The sequence below is a fragment of the Ambystoma mexicanum genome, chromosome 3q (genome assembly GCF_040938575.1).
Source record: "Ambystoma mexicanum isolate Mex_15411 chromosome 3q, UKY_AmexF1_1, whole genome shotgun sequence".
NCBI classification, from domain to species: Eukaryota; Metazoa; Chordata; class Amphibia; order Caudata; family Ambystomatidae; genus Ambystoma; species Ambystoma mexicanum.
Genome location: NC_090926.1, coordinates 185,787,668 through 185,813,939, shown reverse-complemented (window position 1 = coordinate 185,813,939; position 26,272 = coordinate 185,787,668). Strand labels below are relative to the sequence as shown.

At 44.3% G+C, this 26,272-nt stretch overlaps 1 protein-coding gene across 4 annotated transcripts in view; it reads right to left on the bottom strand.

Annotated features, from left to right (window-relative positions):
- The window catches only part of SENP1 (SUMO specific peptidase 1), a 1,568,779-nt gene that overhangs the window by 1,008,203 nt on the left and 534,304 nt on the right, over positions 1–26,272 (bottom strand). For all 4 annotated transcript variants that reach the window (XM_069653453.1, XM_069653456.1, XM_069653457.1 and 1 more), the window contains one exon: positions 10,725–10,779. In XM_069653453.1, the coding sequence (XP_069509554.1) occupies positions 10,725–10,779 (55 nt within the window). The remainder of the gene's footprint in view (positions 1–10,724; positions 10,780–26,272) is intronic.

Sequence of the window (26,272 nt, the reverse complement as noted above, 5' to 3'; positions counted from 1 at the left end):
GGAGAAGAGCACAAGGCTGGCAGTTTACAAGGACACGTGAACACTTAAGGGATGCCAGGACAAGTAGAGAGCAGATTTCACCGGCAAGTTCTGAGAGCGTCCTGTGTGCACAAACCCTGCTATGCCATGGCTGCATGGAGAAAGACTAATTGAAAGTAAAGGTTTTCCCAGGTGTGCCTAGTGGCCATGGTTGCAGAGCCGTGGTAAAGCCTGAGGCCCGTAGCACGAAGCAATCCAAGGGACAGAGGAGTGCAGGAGACTCCAAACTGGCACGGCAGAACCAAAGACACCTGTGTTGTAAAGGGGTGTGGGTTTCCGGAGTGCCTAAAGCCGTAGAAGAAGCAGATGTTGGGAAGTTGAAGCAACCTGCAATGTAGCGTTTCTGAGGCCGATGAGTGAAGTTCAACTTTCATATTCACTATTAAAGCTCTTGCCGGTCACTGTTACCAGCTTTAAAGCGCTTCACGTAATAAGGGTAGCAAAGAGAAGTTGTTCGTCGTTGTGGAAGTTGTTCAGCACAATGGAAATGTTTTACGCGCACTTTTAAAGCTACAGTGCTCGCATATAAAGAGAAGCCTTTCTTTTTCATTGTTGAACGCTTTTATATTTAGGTGGGGTCGCGTGTCTCTGATTAAAGGTGAGAACATTTTCAAAAGTCTCTGAAAACTCTGAAGCCAACTTTCATAATACTTTACGACATCGAAGGAAGGTTGCATGTGACCAATTAAGACTGAGTAGAAAGTATCTCTGTGTAATTTATAGGAATACAGACAATTGAAGCTGAATATCTATATGAAAGCGTTGTCTCGTATACCTAAAAGCGATTTTCCTTTGAAGGCTGAAGTTTGTAACCATAAGAACAAACATTCTTTAACAATAGAAGTAGTTGCATACATATAAAAACAAGCAATGCCCAATCCAAAAGGCGAATTGTTTCCAGATTGAAGGAACCCTGTTTGAAAGCCATCCAACTCACATGGAAAATTATTATGGTCCAGTATCCTCTGTTACAATTGATAATATTGTTATTTGAAGCTAGTAGTGTGGCAATACAGCTTCAAGAAAACAGCCGAAACCAAGAAGTTGTATATAAAGCTTGGCAAGGGAATTGCCTGCATAATGAAGCTAGTAGTGTGGTAATACAGCTTCAAGATAACAGCTTGAACCAAGAAGTTGTATATAAAGCTTGGCACAGGAATTGCCTGCATGTAAGAAGACTAACCCGAAGTGGCAGTGAAGCAGACTGAAGACGCAAAGAGGCTGCCCTTTTCATAGAATATAGAAAAAGAAGAATGCCTTGCCTACCTGGACAGGTTGAAATGTCTGGTCTTTAACATGTCTGACTATTCTCATATTTAAATTTGAAGTAGAATGACCAGAGCTGTGGTTGGGTATAAGACTTTCAGCAGATGTCATATTGAAGATGGTGGTAGAGAAACACTGGAACCAAGGAGTCTATTTTCATGGTGACAGTAGTAGAAAAGAGTGTTAAGAGGAGTAAAACAACCGAAGAAGCAGCATCCTGATAAATATACCAGCTATACTGCAGAGGTTATGAACAGTTGTAGATTTAAAGAAGTGGCTAATCTATTTTTAACTGTAGCTAACCTGACCTGGAATTAGTGGTTGTTTATTATTCATTCTTCTATGTTGTTCATGTACTTTATCCGTTTTGTCGTTTAGTATGAGGGCCAGTTTGTTTCTGTTAGGAGTGATTCTCTTGGTACTAGGTAGGGATACAGTAGTCTTATCAAGGATTTATTTGCATCTTTTTCTGTTAATAAAATACTTATTGAGAACCATACAAGCAGTTGTCTGCCTCACATTACTGACCCCTCACAGAGGGTCAGACACATTTTGGACACTAGGTCATTTTTCTTTACTTTTAGTTTGATAGGCAGGGACATCCTTGTTAGGATAGGGAAAGATAGGCGTTTATCTCACCGCTTTTTATTTAATAGATGGCAAACCTTGAGAAAACTATGTGTCTGTCTCACATTTCTGACCCCTAACACTATCCAGTCTCAGATGTCATTTGCTCTACCTGAATCCAACTAAAACTGAAATCAAATCCTCTGCTCATCACCCCCACCCCACCCCACCTCCTTCACCCCCCTCCTCTGCAACCCGCTCTCCCCAGATCTCTTGTTTCCACCTTTGGTTTCCATTCTGCCAGTAATCTTGGGAGTAGTGTATGACTCCTTGCTGCCGTTCTCTTCTAATATTTTCCCCACACAGTCCGCATTCGTCACTTTCACCTCTATAATCTCCATCGTGCCCGCCCTTACCTTTCCTTTCCCTTCCCGGCTTTCAAACTTCTCTTCTATTTTATTTCCTGCTTTGACTACTGACCTGCATTTCTAGTTGGTGTTCCTGCCTCTAATCTAACCCCCCCCTCTACTCAATCGATAACTCTGCCATTGGTTTATCTTTCTTCTGCCACCTTGCTCCTCCGTTTCTTCCTCCCTTCGTTCAGTGAGCCTGCACTTTTCGATTACCATCTGCTTTTACACTTTCTCTCCATCGTTTTCAAATGCCTCCATGGTCTCTCCCCTTCTGAACTAGTCTCTCAATCTCTTTTACTCTTCCTCTCATCCTCTTCGTTCCCAATTTAGTTTCGTTCTTTCAGGTCCTCCATGCGTTTCCGTTCATTTGCACTTCTAGATACTAAACATTTAAACTCTCCCTTTTACTTTTCGTGCTTCTCCTTTCTATCACATCCGTCATACACAACTGAAAGAACACTTACATTCCCTCCTCTCTGACACTTTAATTAGCCATCTAACTGCATTTTCTTTTTCATTTTGTCACTATATTGTATCGTTTTCATCAATTTTGTAAAGTGCTTTGACGAAAGCGCTACTTAAATGTCAATAAATACAAATCTGGTGTTTTACAGGCAATGCAGACAAGCTGCATACCAGATGCTGCCTCAGAATTGGACAGGTGCCTACACTAAGTATAGTAGCGCCTTCCTTCATATGTGCTCACTCTGTGCAACACTAAATCATGACACCCTGGAGAGGCCCAAACAGGGAGTGGAGGAAAATCCCCTGCCCACGCGCCCTACCTGGTATGATACGCTATTTCATATATACCTCCCGACATGGGGGCTTATCGAACTTGACAAAGCATTGATTATTATGCCTGTCGCACTGGAAATCTTTGTTTATGCCACGACAGATGCAATTCAGGCCCTCCAGCTACAGGTTCAGCATACGTCTGCACAAATTGGCCAAAACGGCATAGCCCAAGATGATCTCCTTGCATTACAAGGTGGAGTTTGCATGTATTAAAAACCTCCTCCTGTTTCACAATAGATGGCCAGGGCCAGATAAACTGATGTTGCCCTCATTAGGGCCCAGAGTAGAGTCTTTGGGCAGTGTAGAAGGCCCATCGGCATCTACGGTGGAATTGAGTGAGGTGGAAAGGGTTTGTCTAAATGTTAAGAACGATTTTCTTTTTGCTCCTTTCTATCCATAGATTGCTATAAAACACCCTTTCTTTTTGCTTGTTTTTAACCTTTTTCTGACTTTCTGGTGGTAAGTAAAGTCTTATGCTTTACTTGCCTTGCTGTTTTGCCCATTCTTATGGGGAAACTGACCAGTCGCTAAGATTGTCAGTATTCATAGACTATATCTTCCTGTGTTCTTTTACTGGTGCACTTTTGCATTTACCGCAAATGTCTACTAAAGGAGTCAAGCAGCTTAAGATGGAGGTGCAACAATGTGTTTTTGCTTGTTATTTGGCCATATTGTTCTTTGGTCTTCTTCCTGACTTCTCAAGTGTGCCACAGAGGAAGCTGTGGCTGTCTAGTCCCAATCCACCTCTTTGGTGCCTGAAAGATTGTTGCTGAGCAGATATGGTGACCAGTAGTTATCCATGATTGGTTAACTACGGGGCTTTTGAATGGTCCAGATCCTTACCAATGGTGAGCTTGGGCTTGCTCTCAGCCTGAATCTTGAATAAAAGGAGGGTTGCAGCAGCTGTTCGGCAGATCAATCGAACCAAGACATTTACGAAGAAGAGCAGCCTGCTGATGACTCATGCAGCTGACCAGCATCGACTCCAGTATTGTCCCGGTGAAGGCCTGCTCTTCTATCTGGATCTCAAGAAGGCCTTTGTTGGTGCTTTAAACCCTGGACTAGTGGGAACAACCAGCCTCGACCCCTGCTTGAGGATTGTGCCTGTGGAGCCATTGGAAGTGTCCTTGGACCAACCAGTGAAAGGACTAACACTCTCCTGGGCCACCTCGCTACAGCCATAGCTGTTCCGAGTTGAACCTTGGAACTTGGCAGATATTCTGCTTATGCCACAAGTCGCCAGCTCCTGCATTTTCAGAAGTCTAGCTCCTGTGTTCAGAGCTTTACGAACACGTGTCGCTGCCTGAACCTGCTGATCTTCATTGAATCGTGCCTTCTTCATGTCCCTGAGATGTCCCGTGGCTGTCTCTCCCACAGAAGTCCTCGCTTGTCTTTGTTTGGGGCTTCAACTGGAAGCTGTCTGGAACCGATTCCGAAGTTCCACGACCAACCAAAACTAAATCATGTTAAAGTATCTGTTCTGTCTAGACAACCGTCCTGGTAGGAACAAAGCCCGAAGAACAGGCCTGGAATGAAGTCTGAAACCTCCAATTGTGGTGTCCAGAGAACTAAGTCAGGGAGCAAGTCTACATGCCTGTTGATTTCTCCCTCTGTCCCCCATAGTAAAGTCCTGACTCTTCCGCACCCAGACCTGATCTTTGATGGTAGAACCTGATTCTTACCTCTTTCTCTTACCTCTTTCTTTCCATGACTCTTATTCTCTCTCATCACCCATACCTCTTGGTTACTTTTCAACCTCCTTTGCAACTCATCAACTACACAATCCCACTCTCGCTCTCCCAAGCCATGGGGGACTTACTTGCGTGTTTCCCTGCGACCCCTCATTAATTCAAATGGGCTTACCCTTGTCACTGCATGGGGCGACATCCACAACGCATACAACCTCTCCTGAATAGCCACTTTCCTGTCCTTTCCACATGCACCTGCCATACAGATCGCATCCATGATACACCCATTCACCCTCTCAACCATGCCATTCCCATCTGGGTGATACAATGCAGATCTTTTGTTTTATTTCACACCTCTTCACATACTCCACAAAGTATCCACCAGTAAACTGAGTACCATTATCTATAAGAATACTTCCTGGTACACCCTCTCTTGAAAACACTTCTTGAATAAAGACTACAATACTCTCTCCACTGATAGCAAACAATGTCATACCATGTCCAACTGGACAACAAATCGCCAAGTACCATCACATGTTTACCATGCTCACCTCCCAAATTCAGAGAACCTAAAATATCAATCGCTAAGTCATCCCAAACTTTATTCGGAATGCCAACCTCCACTACAGGTTGTTCCTTGGCAACCTCATCCTTGCCAACTTTGGCACATTCTATGCAACTTGGCAACCTCCTCTCTACATCTCTGTCAAAACCCGGCCAAGAATATTCACTCCTTGGAATTTCTTTTGTCCGTGACACACCAACACGGACTAAGTCTACAAATGTGTCTCTAATCAAAGCTGGAACGATGGCTCGTTCCCACCGAAACAAGACATCCCCAAACACAGTCAACTCACCACGTATTTCCCAGTATGGGGTCTCTCCATGTCGCAACTGAGTCTTTCTAGGCCAAACTGAATCCATATATCCTTCGATTCGCAGCAGCACCTCATCACTATTCATCACCTCCAGCCATTCGTCCTTGCTCACAATGACCTCATGATTTATGAAAACCATTTCTGAAATGTCAACCCCACTTTCATCCTCCATACGACTACCCGTTCTTGATAGACAATCAGCCATTACATTCTCCTCGCCAGGTATAATTTGAATTTCAAATGTATATCCTTGCATCCTAGTTACCCAGCTCACTACACGTCTAGATACTTTATCTAAACCCTTACTCTCACAAATGCACTTTAACGGTTTGTGGTCCGTCCTTATGACAAATTCTGCCCCCACACAAAGATCTGACATTTCTGCACAGCCCAATGGCACGCAAACGCCTCCTTTTCCAAGACAGAATAATTCTTCTCCGCACCCCTCAATGCCCCCGAAGCAGGAGCAATAATCTCTTCACCAACATTCCCCACTTGCCATAATACAGCTCCAATACCACAATCACTTGCATCCACAGTAATTATACTCTTAGTATTAAAACTTCTCAAAGATTGGGTTAAATCAATTTCCTCTTATCATGGAAAATTCTCTTTCACATTTCTCACTCCAGGTAAACTCCTCCCCTTTCCTCAACAATTTCCTCATCTCACACACCATATCAGCAAAATTCTTCACAAACTTGTGGTAGAACTCAATCATGCCTAAAAATGAGCAGAGCTCTTGATTTCGGCCTTCCACACTTCTTATTGAGGTCACAATGTTCTTTTTTGGTCTCATTCCGTCCACAGACATTTCATACCTTGCTCTTGCATTTTTCTTCCTTCAATGTCACACCTCTCATTTCCAAATTCTGTTCCAAAATCATATAATGGTCACTTTCCAACTCTTCACATACCAACACATCATCTGGAAAACAAAACGCACTTCCCATTCCTCTAAACAATTTTTCCATGACTTTCTGGAAACCGAAGACGCCGATACAAGACCAAACCGCATTCTTCAAAATTGGAAAATCCCTTCATGCGTTATAAACATTGTTTCCTACATGCCTCCTCCAGCTCTATTCGCTAGTACGCTGGGGCCATATCTAATTTAGAGAAAACTGTCCCATGATTAATCATGGCCAACATCTCACCTATATTTGCCAGCTGATGCATATCGACTACCACACATTTATTCAGTTCACAAAGATCCATACATAGGGCCTCATTCCGACCCTGGCGTTAACCAAGGCGCTATTAGCGCCTTGGTTGACGCCGTTATTTTTCCGACTCCGCCAAGGTTGGCGGGGGCGGTAATTCCCCATTCACCATGGGCCCTTCCCCATTCCCATTTTTGGCCCATAGGGCTCAATGGGAATGGGGAAGGCGCTAATTACGGCACCGTAAATTACGGTACCGTAATTAGCTCCTAGGTCCCTTTGCGGGTTGGTTTTTTAACGCCTGCAAAAAGCAGGCATTAAGTACCAACCCGCAAAGGGAACTCGGAATAGGGCGGTAAGGGTTTAACGGCACCGGACTCGTTACCGCTGACCGTTAACCCTTACCGCCCTACTCGGAATGACCCCCCCATAGTCTCAAATCACACAATGCCTTCTTCACAACCACTAAAGTGGATATCCACTGAACTCCTCCAGCCCTTTCAATGATACCCATCCTGAGCAATTTTTCTATTTCACTTTTTACTCCATATTAACACCATGGGAACAGGACGTAACATTGCAGACACTGGTATGCTCCCTTTAGAAAACATTTTTTTTTTTTTTTGGTACCTCATCCCATTCACCTTGCCCACACCTTTCTTAAACCCATTATTATATTTCTCATACATCGATGAACCCATTTGTAATACCTGATCAGCGGTGTTGGTGTCCAACCTTATTTGCAATCTTTTCTGATCAACTCACACCAACAATGTTGCCCCTTTCTTAGTCACATAGACTTTACCTTTATTTATTTGCATTTATAAAGCGCACAAAAACGGCCCTGAGGCACCTTGTGAATTCCTTCCTTTGAATTCAAATTTTGAAGTGAAATACCAAAGAAGCTCAATCTTATCTTAATTGTAACCTCCTGGTTTAATATCTGGCTCCACCAAGTTCCTCACATCTCCCCCAATTTCTTGTTCAAATACACTTCTTGGTATAAGTGACATTAACTAACCAAAATCAGCCATCATACACACTTCCTTGCCATTTACACACACCAAGGCATTTGGCCACTCACATTCTTCTTCATCCACACCTTGAATAACATTGACAGTAATGTTCTCAACATGACAGCTTTCCTCCTCCTCCGAGGATCCTCCATGACCTTTTTCAGGCACATATAACACTCTTTTTTCATTAAATTGAAAATTCTTGCAACAATTTGCAAAATGTCCTCTTTTCTTCCACTCACATGTAACCCGACAACCCGGGAATGGCATTGACCAAGGAAAAAGTAAATTACTAGCACACTGGAAACACAACCGCTCTTCCTTCTTTTCTCCTTTCATGCGGTTATTCTTATTGTCACCAGGACCTTTAGTGAACTTCTCCTTCCCTTTCTTTTCTTTTTCTGTCTTCCCTCAGCAACACTGAACGCCTCCACTTTTTGTTTCTCCATTCTCCTTTTCAGACAATTTGGCTACGCATGCCATTGAGTGTTTCACACATTTAGCAATGTCCAACATCTTATCCAAAGAAGGCTTGCCTTTTAGCCACAACTCTTCTCTGATTTTGTTGCTATTGCAATGGATCATAAACTGGTCCTGAATATGCTCAAAGGACTCTTTAAATTTGCATGACAAGGCCAAATGGCAGAGAGCCGTAACATATTCCTCCACAGTCTGCCCTCCAAAATTGTACCTTTCTAGGATGATACTTGTCGTGGGAATGCAATGTAGGTCAAATTTGAGTAGGGCTAAATCCAGTTCACTTGCATTGTCTCCCCCACTATCACCAACTAGAGGGGTCAGTGTATCATAGATGGGCGGTCCTTCATAACCAAGATAGTGCATCACGGCCCACAGTCTCATATCAATTTAGTACAAGTTTCCACGAGCAGTTTTAATGTAATGAATGAATGAAGCCTTTTTTCCACTGGGGCCACTTTACTTTAACAGGACCCAGATAAGCCATATAAACTGGAGGACATGTACACCAGGCATTGCCATCGTAGTCTCTTTTCAACACTTAGTTTTATTTATTGTTATAGATCTATATATTTTTTTTAATCTTCTGTAAAGCTTTTTTGTCAATTGCCATACGAGTGAAACACCAGCACTCTTTGGTAGCGGTTCGTACTGAAAATAGACTCTCTCGCTGCTTGCATCAGTGTGCCGTTAGTTGTCCGGGAAACGCAGCTCGTGCATACGCCATTATCGTCTTTCGCGTAGGTCAGGCACTGCCATTGACGTGTGGGCCTTGTGCATGCGCTGTGTTTCTGTCCCATCTAACACGACTATGACTAGCGGTGATCCCCCTCCACAGTGCGCTTACTGGAGTGATTTTGCAGGAACATATCCGTCGTTCTAGCAATCTCCACTACTGCTGCGTGGACTTGGGGATTGAGTGGGCACCTGTCTGCATTAACGCAGTGCGGGCAGAGTGGATCGAATGAAGCCTCTCGCAGCTTCACCGGGAGGCGTTGGCTGCACATGCTGCCAGGGGTCCACGTTCTACCTTGGGTTCAGTCAGGTTCTCATTGCCAATGATAGGAGGATGACATGTATACACATGTTGGCTTTAGCATATAGATGTATTAAGTATTATCACGGACCCCCAGCACAGCCTCTACCTCCCAGCTCCTTCTCCAATCGCTATGCCAGGATCTTAAAATTCAATACAATAAATACATTCCACATGGAGTGTCCACTACCTCACACTCCACGTGATAAGAATACATTACAACAATACTTTTTACCTGCTTAGTTTGCAAACTAAAGGCCCAATAAATAATTGTATTTTACATACTTACCGTGTAACTGGAATTGATGGTGTTCTGTGTGGACTTGTAGCACCAGACCACTCTCAAGCCTTCCTGAGACTAAGCCTTGACCGCTCTGCTACCTCACCTTGAATTGACTTGGCTAACCTCTCAGTGTCTTCCCTGTTCATGAAAATAATGGTGGCCTCCCAAAAACCTTCAACTCTGGGCTGATTTTGGAAATCTATTTCAACATCTAACATGCCAAATTCATGTAGTATTGTACTACATACTTCCATACCAAATACATGAATGGTGCATTTTAGACAAACCATTTCCATTTTCAGCTTCAGTCTTTTGTCTGAAGGTTTCATCTTTTTGCCATTTGCTGTGTATTTTGCTTAGCTGCATGTTTTCCCTTCACTGTGCTGAAGTCTTCCTTAATCCCCTGTGGGCCTTTCTCCCTCTCTGGCTGAGCAGCAGCGCTCCTTAACTGTTCTCCTAAGGATATATTCCTCAGCTATTGTTAGTCTCTGGGAAGGCATCTGTGTTAACCTTGCAGGCAAACTTTACCTTGAAACGTCTGGGCAGTTTGTGTCACTATGACGTATGGTCTGGAAGAGGGGTTTGGCGGAAGCGGTTTTCATTGCATTCTGTTTGTTATGCGATTGCTACAAATTGTGAATACATTGGTTGGTACTGCAAGAAAGTCCAGTAGAACAGAGCAGTGCATTCCTGCTTGCGAACTGGACACCTGGATGTGTGCATCTATCCTGGTGTGCTTCCCAACTATTTCTGACCTTGCGATTCATGGTCCAGATGGAAGATTCCTGGCCCCGGCAGTATCCGTTTATAACCAGTCTTCATTTTATTTGGCAAGTCTGAAAGGTAATCTTCTAAAGGAAGATTAGCACACAATATTGATCTCAATCCAAACACTCCTAGAAATGAATTGCTAACCTCACAACAAAAACCTTTGACACATATGCTCAACTCAAATATTAGCAACTTTCTACCAAACTATTAAGCAGCACTTTTAATAAATACCTATCAATTCATATGTGCTAAAAAAGCTAATTGGCATTTGCTGCTTTAAGGCAAATTAGTCGTTTAACAAATGTTTATATTTAGTTTAGAATACTTACTTTGGTGTTTCAGCAGTTCTTCCATCATCATCAATCTCTATCACAGAATCGGATCCTAAAATGAACAGAAAGTGATTGTCTCATTCTTGAGTTTCATATGTATTTTGCATGCAAAAGCAAATTGTGTGTAACACAAATTATGTACAATTCCTTCTTTGTTTCAGTCGATCCTTTAGATGGGAATGGTGCAAAAAAACTGCAATGCTTCTTTTGTAACACAAAGCTCATTAAAAACCAAAATCCCTCCTGTTCAATCAACTCTTTTGCAGGCATGGATGTGTGAAAGCATACAGTTTTCATGAAAAACGACCATCATCACATTCTCTGGAACTGGGACTAGCAAAAGCAAAACATATTTTAGATACATTCTAGAATGGCTGGCGGTGGAGTAGCAGCTTAACTTAACTGCTCTGGACCTCTCCCTGAAGCTATTTATATTGAAATTATAATGAGCTCCAAGAAAAAGATTGGGGAAGCAGAAAACCCAGCCTCCAAGAAATCTAAACAAATTCCTGAGATGGAAGAAACCCCTAGCCTTGGAGATGTCTACAAAACCATTCTTCAGGTGGCCCAGGATGTCAGTGATATTAAACTGACAATGGCTGAACTCAATCTGAAAACCGGTCAGCTGGATGGCAGAGTCACAGAACTAGAAAAATCCTCTTCAACTATGAGCACTGAGATTGCTGGCAGCTTCCAGGCATACAAGAACCTACAATCTGACTTGAAGACTGAAAGGGAACAACGCTTGGATTTGGAGATGAGAATCAGAGCAAGAAACATCAGACTGGTGGGTGTAGAGGAATCTGAAGGAGATGAGGAGGGCCTGCCATCCCTAGTCTTACAGATTTTTAAAAACAGTTTCCAGTGCTCTGCAATCAGGAATGAAGACATAGATAATATCTTTCGGATTGGTAAACATCTGGGGAACAGAGCACGGCATATTATGGTCACCTTTTTACATATAAGATCAAAGGAATGTTTGATGAAAGCTGCCAGACAGGCTGGGAAAGCCTTATTCAAAGGTAGATCTGTTTATGTCTATCCTGATTATCCTAAAGAGATCCTACTTAGAAGAAGATCTTTCCAGAGTGCTAAAGAATTAGCTAATCAACTAACTTTAAAAGCCTTTCTTAGCAGAAATAATGTCCTTACTGTTGTGTTTCCTGATGGGGACAGAAACACATCTGATCCTGCATTGGCTTTAGATTGGTTGGAAACATACAAGAGGGGCCTTCCAGCACCTCCCATGAACAGTGAGTGACATTGTTAGTGTACCCCCGCCCCACCATGTTTGTACATTTTTATTTTTTCTATTTTTAACTATGTTCTTTTTAATATTCGCCTTTTAAAATGGCGCCGCCGGATTTTGGCAGTTCGCGTTATTTGAAATTGTTGTGGAACCCCCCCACTGTACCATTCGATGGAATTGCACGCCTTCGAATCCCGGATCACGGTGACATAAGACGTAAGGAAAGGACCATTCAACATTGGCGTAAGACGTGTGCGTGTATACGTCATCACGGCCGTTGAATACGGAAATGCAGCTAACGTTGTGTCCGAGAACCAGTCACAGACGTCGAGAGTGGATGCGTACGCGGCCGGGCTCCGACAACGCCTTTCTTGCCTTGATTTCTTATGGTAGGTGCTGGAGGGATTCTCCCGATCCCCCTTGGATGGCCGTGTCTGGACTCTCCAGTGGCGCTTGCGCCCAGGAATGGCTGAGGACCCCGGAGAGCGGCATCATCGCCTTCAGCTCAAGGTATGTGCTGTCCATGTGGGGCTCGGTGTTGTCGGGACTGTCTCCCTTGTGTCAGGGGCTATGGATGTCCTGGGGGCACTCTGGGCTACGCAGGATTACCTTACAGCTCTGCGCCACTGGGGCATATGGTATTCACAAGCCATCAATTGCAAACTAGCCTCTTTTCGGAAGGCTTCTGGGGGACTGCTTGACTGCCATATTGCCGGCCCGGTCTTTCTCCAGTGCAGTCATCGTACAAGCATGCAGGAATCCGCTCCTCATTTAATATGTGTTGAGATATTTTACTTCATGGCTGAGATTACAGTGGCGCCCAGGATGCAGTTTTTCCTTTTTCTCCGCTGCGGTCACTTGGCACGCCTTCACTGCCTATGAAGTTGGAAAGTTAAAATGTCAGTTTTGTTTCAATTCCGGCAATCTTCATCACTAGCCTTGTGACTGCAAAGGATCAGGTTTCCCAATGGGAACTATGGAACAGACTTCTGGTCAAGTTTAGCTGATTTTATGACATGTGCTCAATTACTTTGGCTAGACTAACCTCCAGGAGGCACTTTCTTTCTGTGCTATCTTTCATGTATTGTATGTGATATCCAAATGTTCCTTTACCCTTCATCCTTTAACTTTTATTGAGAAGATGGAGTAGCCTGATGTGCTGATATTGATGTTCCATGACACTATTTAGATATTCATGAATGGTATGATCTCAGTGTTCTTACATAGTATATATATTTATACATTTGAAGTTACCTTTTCTAGCCTTACTGGTTTTTATACGGTTCTTTCGATGTTAGTGGATAGGTGCAATTTGGTATGGGGTGGAGCCTGACTGTATGTTTTTAAAAGTAGTGATTGTTAGCTATAGCTATTTTGTGATTTTCAGTGTGACTCTCGATGGTGGGGTTTCTTCTTGGGGGGATGACTGGGGTTCGGGGTGTTCATTCATTACCAAATATTGTTTTTCTTTATTGGCAGGGTTTTCTGACCACATAGTTATCTTTTATCGCATCATAGGGAGGGGTCCTGGGGATGGTTCTCAATGTTTTTCAATTTTCTTTTTGGGCTGAATAGACTTCATTGCCTTGTCCGTTCTTTTTGTTTTCTGCTTATTGTTTGTCATTTTTTTTGTGTTCCTTTTCATTTTGATTTTTTTGATATCTGTAGTGTAATGATGACTTCCCACTCAGGTGGGACTTCGGGTGACCTACGTATTATCTCCTGGAATGTGAATGGGATCAATAACCTGCTCAAGAAAAGGAAAGTGTTTCAAATGTTGCAGGACATGCATGCTGACATCTGTTTTTTACAGGAGACTCATATATTGGAGGATGAAATATCTGGGTTGGAGAGGGAATGGGTTGGTTTAGCTGTTGGCTCTTCCTTTACTTCCAGATCAAGGGGGGTGGTCATTTTGTTTCGAAAGAAATTACCTATAAAAGTTATACGCAAAATTGCAGATCGAGAAGGTCGAATGATTGCGTTGTTGATAGAGATCCAGGGGGAATTATTAACTCTCTGCAATGTGTATGCTCCTACTGTGGATGATGGATCCTTTTTCAGAATGGTGGCACAGACTATTTTAGAGTTGAATAATACTACTGTTCTACTTGGTGGTGACTTTAACACTGTGATTGATCCTAAAATGGATAAGAGTCAGAGCGGCCGTGTTCTTCGTTGTGATTATCATCACCGGGCACTTAGGTTGCTTTTAGAGGAACATAGTTTGAAAGACATATGGCGTCTTGAGCATCTGGACAAGAGGCAATACAGTTTTTATTCCTGTGCACATGCGGTGTTTTCTAGACTGGACATGTTTTTCACTGGTGGGACAGTTTCAGACAGTTGGGTCTCTTCCGATATTGGTAACATTGTACTGAGTGATCATGCCCCTGTTGTGTTGCAATTGAGACTTAAATTTCAGTGTAAAAGAAGCTTCTCATGGAAAATGAATACCTCTATTCTATTAGATGATGATATTTTAGATCGGATAGTTACTGAAGCTGATTATTTTGTTAAGGAGAATCGCTCAGAAGAGATCAGTGTGGCAAATACATGGGAAGCCTTTAAATGCTGTATGCGTGGTGTGTGTTTGGGGCTGTCTAGTGGTAAACGGAAGAGAGAAGAAGGTAAGAGGCGTGAGCTTGACTTACGTATTGGTGAAATTTCTCGGGATCTGATGTTCGATCCAACAGATTCATTGAAACTTGCTGAATTGAAAAAGCTCAAAAAAGAAATGGAAGATTTTTTGACAATGAGGTCCGAGCGTAGTTTGTTCTACTCTAGGTGTACATATTTTGAGAAAGGTGAGCGTTGTGACAGATGGCTGGCATACCGGCTGAGAAAAAGGATCTCAGAGTCGGCTATTGCTTCCATGATTGACAAGGAGGGTAGGATCACTTTTGATCCAATTAGAATTAACTCAATCTTCCGCGATTTTTATGAGAATCTGTATAGCGATGAGGCTGGTATTACAGGTAGGGGTGAGAGCTTTTTTGGTAATCTGAATTTGCCCAGGATCCAGAATGCAGAGCGTGATAGGCTTGGTGAAATGATAACTACTGAGGAGATTAAAGGGGCAATTTCCGGGCTGAATGTAGGAAAATCTCCGGGGCCGGATGGCCTTCCATGTGAATTTTATAGGGTCCTTCCGAACTCGGCTTTGGTACTCCTGAGAGATATGTTTGTGTCAAGTAGAATTGTTGGGTTGTTACCTAAGAGTACCAATCATGCGTCGATTTCGGTTTTTTTAAAAAAGGATAAGGATTGCAATCAACCAGCAAGTTATCGTCCTATCAGCCTTATAAATACAGATAACAAGATCTTGGCCAAGGTTCTTGCTATTCGCTTAGGACAGTTCATGCCGGTCTTGATAGGGGAAGAACAATCTGGTTTCATGAAGAGTCGGCGTACGTCCAGCAATATCAGGAAATTGTTATTAACCATGGAAATGGCGGACAGACAGGTAGGTGATGCAGCCATCCTGTCCTTAGATGCTGAAAAAGCTTTTGACAGAGTTAATTGGAATTATTTATACTCGGTATTGAGGGAAATGAATCTGGGGAGGATTTTGTTTCCTGGGTAGCTCTTTTATATGCCAGTCCGACGGCTGACGTTAAGACTAATGGAGTGGTGTCGGAATCGTTTTGTTTGAAGCGAGGCACGAGGCAGGGTTGCCCTTTTTCTCCTCTGTTATTTATTTTGGCGATTGAACCCCTAGCTATTTACATAAAGAATGAACCGAATTTACAGGGCATTGAATGTTGGGGTATGGTGCAAAAGGCATGGCTTTATGCTGATGACCTCTTGTTGGTGTTGCAGAGTTTGGACACATCCCTGCCATGTCTGATGAGGATTTTGTCGAATTTTCATGATTGTTCAGGATACAAGGTTAACCGCCAGAAGTCGAAGTGTTGCCTCTGTCCAGTAGATATGATAAATCCCTGGTTGAGGGTCTGGGGTTTACTTGGTGTGATAAGCGCTTACACTACCTAGGGATATGGTTGACAGCTCCAGTCTCCCGTATGGTTGATGAAAACATGAGTGTGGTAGTACGAGATTGCAAATTGATTTTGGAAAGGTGGTCTTTACTTAAACTTTCACTATGGGGTAAAGTCAATGCCTTGAAAATGAATTTGGCTCCCAAGATTAACTTTGTTACCAGCATGCTTCCACTGAGAATAAAGTGTAGTTATTGGAAAGATCTAGACCGCCTTATGCAAGAATTTTTATGGGACAGGAAGCCGCCCAGACTTAGTCTATGGAAATTGCAGCGTCCAATTTATTTGGGTGGTCTAGGAGTTCCGAACTTTAAGGCCTACCATTTAGCATTTTCTGCTCATTCTTTTGTTCCGTTTTTAGATGGTAAACTGGACGGATGGGCGGTGGCGGAGTCGAATGCATATGGGCCATTGGGCCCGGAAGCACTGTTGACCACTAACACAAAGATCACGGGGGGAAGTCTGTTAACCACGTCCTTTTTACGCAACTCTTGGATCGAGGTCTTGACTTTGATAGGGAGGGACGCTTTTAAGTGTAAGAATGCTTCTATATGGCTGAATCCTAGGAATAGAGATAACTCCAGGACAATTTTTTGGCCCGATTGGTTCCTAATGAATGTTAAAAAGGTCTCCGACTTGGGGAACGATGATCGGTGGCTGACTGCAGCTGAGCTGAGAGAGAGATGGAGTTTTGAGGACTTGTCGGACTCGGCTTATAGACGACTCAAGAGGTCTATCGGTGAGGTGGACTGGTCTGACTCCTTTGACTTGACTATTTTTCTGACGGATTCTAATGGACAGGGAGGTGGTTTAGCCAGTAGGTTATACAAACTTTTCATGTCGTATTTTCGGAACAATGACAATTTACGGGAGGTCTGGAGTGAGAGGATTGGGTCTGATATTGATCTTGAGGCCTGGCAGAATATATGCGGAAATGTCTCATTATGTTCACTGAATCTGGGCGAAAGGTCTAGACAAATTAAGATCCTGAACCGTGTGTATTGGTGTCCGGAAACGTTACATAAAAGGGGCATGACTGACAATGCTGACTGTTGGGGTTGTGCTCAGGAAGTGGGAACATTGGAACACATGCTGTGGGCCTGCGAGAGGGTCAGGGCGTTCTGGATAGACATTTGTGAGGTGTGTGTCAGAATTTTGGGTGAAGAGTGTGTCCTGGACTTTAAGACAATGATCCTAGGGGAGGATTCCGAACTGGCTGAAGTCAACTCTTCCCTTAAGAAATGGCTTTTCAGAGCAACCATTGTTGCTAAAAGGTTGATCCTTCGAGGATGGAAAGGTCAGGTCCGTCCGACATTTGAGGAGTGGGTTCAAGAAATGCATAGCCTGTCTCGTACAGAAAAAATGATCTACAGATTGAAATGTAAGTTGTCCACATATGAAAAGATTTGGAACATGTTCAATGATATTATTTGATCCGTTTTTACTATATTCCTCGTTGTTCCTCTGTACTTTGGTATTATTTTTGTATATACTTGTAAATAAATAAATAAATAAATAAAAAAAAGCAAAACATATTTTAGACTACACTGCTCTCACCAGTAATGCTATAAAGAGTTATGAACTTTGTTGACAGGAAGGACATATATTTGTAATGACGCTACTGTATTTTTTCAAAGACTACTATTTCTTGCTGATAAATTTCAACTTTACAATCTCTTAAGGATCTGCATATCTCGCTTAAATGAGTCCTCCATTGCCGCTACTCTGCAAATGGATATTTCTGGTTATGTTTCATCCCTTTCCTGGCCATCACATAAGAGATTGATTTCATGAAAGCCTGTTTTCTCTGTAAAAACAAAAATAACGTGTGATTCATTCTTCAGACACAGAACAGTAAACTAGACTTATGGTCAACAGTTAGAACATGTTAGTAACAATGACAAAAGGTCTGTCTAGTAGATGGTTCACCCGGTTTCTAACAGATCTCTTGTTAATATTTTCCAGCGTGGGCCTAATAACTTTGATACAACATTATTGTATTTGTCACTTATATAGTGGCCTTTCCACCTTTGTATGGTCTGAATGTGCTTTGTGGATGGAACGCCCTTGGTGATCGTAGCCCATGTGTGGGAGATTCTAAGAGTTAATTTATAAGATGTGTGTGTGCATTGTGCCAGGTTAGGACTTGGGTGGGCTGGATACGCTCCTGTAAGCAGCCCAGAAGTCTGGCACATGGGCGGGTGCTGTTGGTGGTTTAGGATAGAGTGCTAGTGCCAGACCGTCATTTTCCATAGGTTGTCGCTCTATGCTAATGGAAGAGGTGTTGAGGTATGTCGGGGGTTTCAGTGTAGACGACTATGCGAGCTGCTACACCGTAATTGCAAAGCCATAGCTGCATTCTAAGTGCATGGCTGTGTGGCCGTCCCTGCGGCCTGTGTCCACAGACGTGGTGCAGGCTATACATAACTTCGACTCGGATGGAGTTCATATTAAATGTCGTTTTTCTAGGTCCAACGCGATTGGCTGGTCTCACCAGTTGCAATTTCCCTAGATTGGGAGCCTAAGCAGTGGGAGTGGGGCCCCAGAGGGACGGGGGAGTGATGTGCTGTCTTTCTGTGAAAAGTATATAGAGAACAAATTACAAGTACCTGATCAGTGATGCCAACAGGAATACCTCAAAAGATAAAACCAGCTGTTTGTGTCTGCATCGCACCCATTGGGAGGAGTCAGAAATGAAACTCGGACACAAGTGAGTCATGGTTTTGGTCAAAGATTTATTAAAATAAAAAGGGGTAGGGAAATGCCTCTCTGTCCTAGCTCAAGAGGGGTTTTCCGGACTAGAACCAAAACTAAAAGCCGGTCGATGTCAGAATGTCCAAAGCAAAACTGTCCCGTGTCCAAAGTTCCAGTCTGACCCTCACATTCTAATAAATTAACTCCAAGGTGAAAAGGGGTAATGGGTTGTATATAAGTGTTCAAAACAAAATATGTAACAAAAGTTCCACAAAGTCAGAGTTCCTTATTGCAAAGGGTGGTTCCCTTCCTCTGGATTTCTCTGCACTCTGCTTTCGGTTCAAGGATATCAGTTCCCTAGTTTTCTCTTGCCCAACACCACAAGCAGCACACAGTGCTTTGTCCGCTGTTCACCGTCTTGTCAGGATACTTGGTGTACTTTTCTGCTAGGTTTTCTCCCTCACTTAATATGCTTGCATAGTCTTGTCAATCCCAATATATTTATCCTTCGCAGGACCCGCTTGGCTGTTTGTATAATATATACTGTTTAACTTAGCACTGCCTGGTAAACTTTCTTTGTTCTGATTAGAACAGTTTGCATTCGCCTGGTACTCTCCTGCTAGGGCTTTCTCTCATGTGTACTTTGCGCACACCTGCAAACTTGTCAGTCTTTTATACTTGTTTCGCTTCCTTAACTTGCCTGATACACTATCCTACCAGGGCTTCTCACTCAGATGCAATACATGCATCCACAAACTTGATAGCTTCTTTTGCGTACTTCGTTATGCATTCTTACGAGTATTTATCTTGTTCGTTCTTTAATAATGTTGGTTGTACTATGCTTTTCGACATGCCCCGGGGTCCCAGTAACCCTTGGGTGGACTCACCGGTTTTGGCTGGTGTCTGTCGGTTCTCTTGCAGTAAGCCTGTGGAGGTTATGCAACTCTATTTTCCTCGCCACCCCTGCACTGCGTCACGGCTTCTCGTGGCTCCCACCTTCAAGTTTCACAGTTCTCCAGGTTTTGGTTCAGTGGAGTCTGCTTCGCGGCATCAGCGTACACCCAGGAGCTCCGTCTGCTTCTGGTGTCCTCGCCGCATGCATCCTGCAATCTGCCTTCCTTCTCCTTCCTGGAAAGCCTCTTTGTTCCAAGGATACCGTTGCTGTCCTCTGTTCTCCAGCTCCGCATTGAGAGAGGTTGCGTTCTCCAACCAGGTTCACTCCTCCAGGCTATTTTGCTGGTTTAAATCTTATGAATAAGGAACTGAATTGCCGAAACACTAGAGCGCAGCGTGTGCTTTGGGCTCTCAGTAATCCTCGTTACTTGGTGCATCTTTTTCGTCGCAGTACTTTTGGGATTAGGGTACTGGTTTTCACAGATTGTTATTAAAGTCTGACAGAGTGTTTCTAATGGTGTTAAAAGGCCCATACACATTTGATGAATGTACAGAGTCAAAGAGAATGTCGTTAATGTCTTTCCTATGAGGGTGAGGGGAGATATGACAACAAGCCATCACTGTATGGGGAATTGCTGGTGTATATTTCAAAGGAACTGGGGGATGAATTCAGGACACCCTCCAGAGGGCTGCCTCCCCCCAAATGATACTCCCTCATATAGCCATTCACAGGATTAGGAAGCGACTGCCGTCTCCTGGCCACATGGGCAGAGGCTACCTCCGGAAGAGAAGTGATGACTCCATCAAATTCATCACACCATCCACTGCGTGCATCCTTACGCAAGCTAACGGCTCCTCTCCCCCACATCACTTAGGCTCTCGTGACTGCTGTTTTCCCAGCTTGAGTCCCTGAAATACTATGGTAATCCCTTCATGGCAGGGGTTGCCCTCTTACCACACAAGCTCTCTAGCATTTTCAATCCACAATCATAAGTCTTGTCCCATTTCTACCCCCTTTGGACCTCTCTTTACAGACACCACCTCTCGCCACTTTCACAGGTGATTAGGACTTATGTTGCAGTGTCTTCTGGGGAGATTTATAACATTACAATACAGGAACATTCCCCAAGCAAGTAATAGTCAGAAATAATGATAAGCAAGTCTGACTTGGTACGAGAAGGTGAGTTGCCGAGTATCTGCTTACATGAACTTCCACTACAAATACCTTTTGACACACACCAAACAAAGCTCTGACCCCCAGCTGTGACTGGTTTGCGCTGTATAAAGCTGCTCCCACAATAGAACTCTTTGCAGACATGACAGGAACCAAAAGGGCAGTCTATCAGAGTAATCCGGTGTTGTAGGGAGCACACTGGGGCAACTAAGGTTTAATACCAGTAGCAGTCGGATTTCTCACACCTCCTGGGCGAGAAGGATGCAAATTAGCACACCACCTGTATCCTACAACCCTACCGTTTGCTGCCTCCATGCTGCCCTGTGAACTCACCACAGCTCTTGTGTTCCAGTCTTCTCACCCTTCTAGCTCAGGGGAACTTCAGCCACTTGTCGTTTGCTGGTTAGCCTGGCTTTCCTGTCAGTTGCTTGACATACAACTCTAATTGAAGTATCTCTGTAGCGCTCCTATCCACCTTCACCCTCCTTTTTCCATGCCACCTCCGTCATCTCTCCACATTTGTCTGCTCCAACCACAAGGCTGTCATGACTATACTGCACTGACAATCCCTAATAAGGGTGAAACCAGGTATGTAGTTGTCCTGGCAGCCTTGCAAATGTCTGTCTTGGGTTAATTAAGCTATGCATAAAGTATCACTGCCCTCAAACAATTTCCTGGAGAAAAAGGTTTGCATATGAGCTAATGTGCATACCGACAATGCCTTGCTGTTGTGGGTCAGAACTGGAGGTGAACTTCCAGCGATGGCTACTAGGCGGGGTTGTAGAATGTGTGACTTGGCTTGAATGGACACATATATATGATATATTACTCACCGTAATCGTATTTCTGATGCTTGTATCTGCTTAGATTCACATGCTGTGCATAGGCCGACATGTAGTGTGGAAGCTGCAGAGTATTACAGTTGTTTTCGAAACTTGAAAAGGGACGTTGAATAGGGCGTGCCAGTAATACTATCCCTAGTGTGACGTCCCCTGTACCCATGAACCCTCACGCATGTAGGTCCCTCAGATTGTATTTTTCTGATACAAGGTTGCATGAGGTGTAGCGTGAGTACAGTTGTATCTAAGCAGATATGATAGGCAAGCTCATAAGCATCCATGCACTTTCTCTCCGAGGGGACGACGGGTGGGCCACATGTGAATCTAAGCAGATACAAGCATCAGAAATACGATTACAGTGATTAATGTATCCCTTCTGAACCTTGTGGAATCTGCTTAGATCACATGCTGTGCATAGATTAGAGAGCAGTGGAAGAAGGAGGTGGGATGTGAGAAGGTTCATGAGCGAATAAATGTCTTGGAACCGCTTGTCCCACTTGTGTATCTATGTTGAAATGAGTGTCAATGCAGTAGTGCTGAGTGAAAGTATGTATAAAGCTCCATGTAGCTGCCTTGCAAATACTGTCTAAAGAGACATTTGCAATGAAAGCCAGAGTGGCTCTAGTACCTCTTGTGGAGTAAGCCCTGGGCGTAAAAGACGGTGTGCCTCATTACGACCCTGCCGGAAAGAATGGTGGTGGTAAAACCGCTGCCACTGTTCTTTCCGGACCGGCTGATTGAGGGTCCTGCAGGCGGGAGGAGTCACTCCAGCCAGGTCTGACCTGGCGGGTTTAACACCACCCGCCTGCAGGCAGACATGGAAACACGGACTGTCAAAGACGGAACCAGTGTTTCCATGGTCTCCACCCCCATGGAGTCCTATGGGAGTCCATGGGAATGAGGACTTCCAGAATTCCGCCTCCGGAATTCCCGGGTCACCGGGGTCGTAATGCCCCGGTAATTCCGGGAATCTCGGAGGCAGAATGGTAATACGAGTCCGGTGGTAACCTGCCGGGTTTTCCGGCTCGGTTACCGCCGGACTCGTAATGAGGCCCAGTGTCTTATCTGATAGGGAATAGCACAGTTGGATACATCTGACTATCCACCTAGATATGGCATTCTTAGAGATGCGGTCACCTTCTCTGCCCGGCGCTATGGAGACAAACAGTTGATCTGTTTTTCTTAGCGGTCTGGTCTTGTCTACGTAGTAGAGGAGAGCTCTCCTGACATCTAGTGTGTGGAGGTTTACCTCAGATGAGCTTTTGAGTACTGGAAGAAAGCTGGTAGCTCAATTGACTGGTTTACATGAAATTGAGAAAAAATATAGGTGACAACCTAGGGCGAGTACGTAAAACCAGCTTGTCTTTGTGTGCAACAAAGAAAGGATCCTGCATTGACATAGCTTGAATTTCATTGACCCTTCTTATGGAAGTGATAGCCACTAAGAAGGCAGTTTTATAAGTTAGGTGTGTGACAAGACTTGTGCATAGGGTCGAAAGGGGGTCCCATGAGCTTAGCGAGTACCACATTGAGGTTCCACCCTGGCGGCGGGTTAGAAATTGGAGGGTGGAGTCTCTTTACTCCTTCTATAAAAGCTTTGATGACTGAAAATTTCCACCATGAGACCTTATTGTGAGAGGTCATGTAGGCAGACAAAGCTGCCAGGTGGACCTTTATTGAGTTAAATACTAATTCTGCATCTAGCAAATGAAGCATATAAGTTCGAATGTGTGATGGAGTACATTCTATAGGGTTGATTTTAGTCTGGCCCCAAATTACAAATATTTTCCATTTGTCAAAGTAACAGTGCCTAGTGTTTGGTTTTCTTGATTCTTTCAAGATATCCATACATCACTGTGGCAGGTTAAGGTGCCCAAACTCTATGATCTCAGGAGCCATGCAGCCAAGTTCATTGAGTGTGGGTGCACTGTTAGCCCCTCGTGCTGGGTGAGTAGGTTGTACTGGCACGTGAGTTTGATGGAATTGCACATCGCCAGTTTGCGCAGATGTGGATACCATTGTAGCCTCCCCCACATAGGAGTAACTAGGATAAGCGTCATTGGTTCCTTTTGTATCTTGTTGACCACCTTCCTCATTAGAGTCTGGGCATTGACTGTTATCGCTTTTGGCGAATAGGTCTATTGTGGGGAAACCCCACTGAGAGAAGAGGTGTTCTACGACGTCTTTGTGTAGTCGCCATTCGTGTTCCTTTGGAAGGGGGAGCGCTGCTCAGAGAGTCTGCTAGTGAGCTGAGTTCCCCTGGAACATGTTTGGCTGACAGGTACATTTTCTGTTTGAGTGCCCATTTCCAAATTTGTTGGGCAAGCTTGGAAAAATTTAGAGAACAAGTGCCCCCATGCTTGCTTATGTAAAACATGGCAGTTGTGCTGTCTGTAAGGATCTCCACTGACTGGTTCGATAAGAGGGGTTCGAATGCCTGACGCGCTCTCAATACTGCTAGAAGTTTCAGCAGATTGATGTGGTTCTGAGCAACCTTGCGAGACCACAGACCCTGAGCTGTGTGGTGGAGGTAGTGACCTCCCCACCCTGTTAAGGAGGCGTCTGTTGTGAGGACGGCCTGAACCTGTGGGTCGTAGAAGGGTTTTAATCTCATTAGATTCTCCCTTATCCACCAGCGAAGATTCTATACTAGTGTTGGCAAAACGACCACTAGATCATCCCACTGACCACTTGCTTGAGACCACTGTTTTGCCTACCACTCCTGCATGGGTCGCATGAGCAGGCGCGTGTGGGGAACCAGGTAAATGGAAGACGCCATCATGCCTAGCAAACTCATAGCTTTGCGCAGCCTTATATGGCAACCGGCTTGAGTTTGCAGCAACACATTTCAAATTCTTTCCTCTGATGGAAAGGCCAACCCCTTTTGAGTATTTAGGACAACTCCTATGAACTCTTTTGAGGTATTTGGCATGAGGCTCGACTTTTTCTCGTTGATGGAGAAACCCAATTGAAAGAGGAGGTTGATGGTTCTTTGGATGTTTTGTCTGCAAATTAGGGAGGACTCCTCTGTAATGTCCAGGTAAGGGTACACTGGGTTTGCCTTCCTGCGCAGGTACGCTGCCACCACCACCAGTACCTTGGTGAACACCCTTGGAGCCGAGGCTATTCCGAAGGGCAGCACCTTGAATTGGTAGTGCTGGTTCGCTATCTTGAAACGCAAGAATCTTCGGTGGCTGGGAACATTGAAACATGAAAATAGCCATCTTTCATATCCAGTGTTGCCATGTAATCTCCTTTTTTAGTAAGGGGATTACCTCTTGTAGCGTAGTCATGCAGAACATTTGTGGCTTGTCATACTTGTTCACAGGGCGCAAATCTAATGCTGGGCGCATTGTGAGATCTTTCTTTGGCACAAGGAAGTAGGTTGAATGAATACCCGCTTACCTGATGCGCCGGGACGACTTCTATGGCGTCCTTTGATAGCAGAGTTGCAATCTCTTCGAGGAGTATTTTCTGATGTTCCTGCAAGTATACTTTGTCGTGGAGGATGGTCGTGGGGGCGCTGTCTTAACTCGATGCAGTAGCCTCTGGACACTGTGGACAGCACCCATCTTTCAGAGGTGAACCCCTCCCATGCGTGGGTGAAGTTGGCAATGCGCCCCCCTACTGGGGATGCATGGGGGGGGACCTGGAGCGGAGCGTCACTGTTTGGTAGGTGGCGTACCCTCTTGGGTAGCCCTGGGTAGATTGTGACTTGTAATTCCCCAACGATAAACTCTGGTTTTTGTGTATAGTTTGACCCTCTTTGGGAATTCTGGCCTCGAAAGCGGCGAAAATTACCATTTCCCCTCTGTCCAGAGGGTTTGTTGGTGAGTTGACCAAGTGATTTCAATGTGTCGTACTCATCTTTCGCCGTCTTGAGTGCATCTTCGACGGCTTTGCCGAATAATACGTTAGGCTCGACTGGCATGTCTATCAGGGTCGCCTGAGTTTCTGGTTTGAATCTGAACTGTCTTAACCATGCATGGCTCTTAATGATCGTGCCCTCAGCGATTATTCTACCGACATTATCAGCCGCATCGAAGTTGGTCTTCAGGAGACAGCCCGACACTGCCTTCTTCCCCTGAGCTGCTACTTGCGCTAACTGGGACTTTAAGGGTTCAGATGCGGAGGGAGGCAATGCAGATACTTCCTCCCACTTATGGCAATTATAGCTTGCTAAGAGGGTGGCACGGTTGGCTATCCTAGCCTGGTAAGCCGCAGATGAAGCGACTTTCCGGCTCAGACCATAGATCTTTTTGCTTTCTTTATCTGGAGGAGCTTCTGAGGAAGCAAGTGGGTTTCTAGTGGTGGGAACAACTAGGGAATCTGGTTTTAGATGTCCCCTGATATATAAAGGGTCAGAGGGAGCAGCGCGAAATAACTTTTCAACATGTGGATTTACTGCAAGTGTGAGGTTAGGTGTTTGCAAGGAAGGTAGAATTCTGCGCTGGACTGATTTTAGTAAAGGGATGGAATGTGTTACTGCCCCTTTGTCTACCAGGATTTTTTCTGCGAAATCCCTGTCCTCCTGAACTTCCCGCGTGTCTATCTGGAAGTGTTCAGCAGCCTTAGCCAACAACTCATTAAGGAGAGGCTGGTTATCGACTAGCGAATCATTAACAGGAGGGTCTTTAGGAATTGGGGAGTCTAAAGTGTAAGTTTCAGCCTCATCTTCAGCCTCCTGGTCCTCA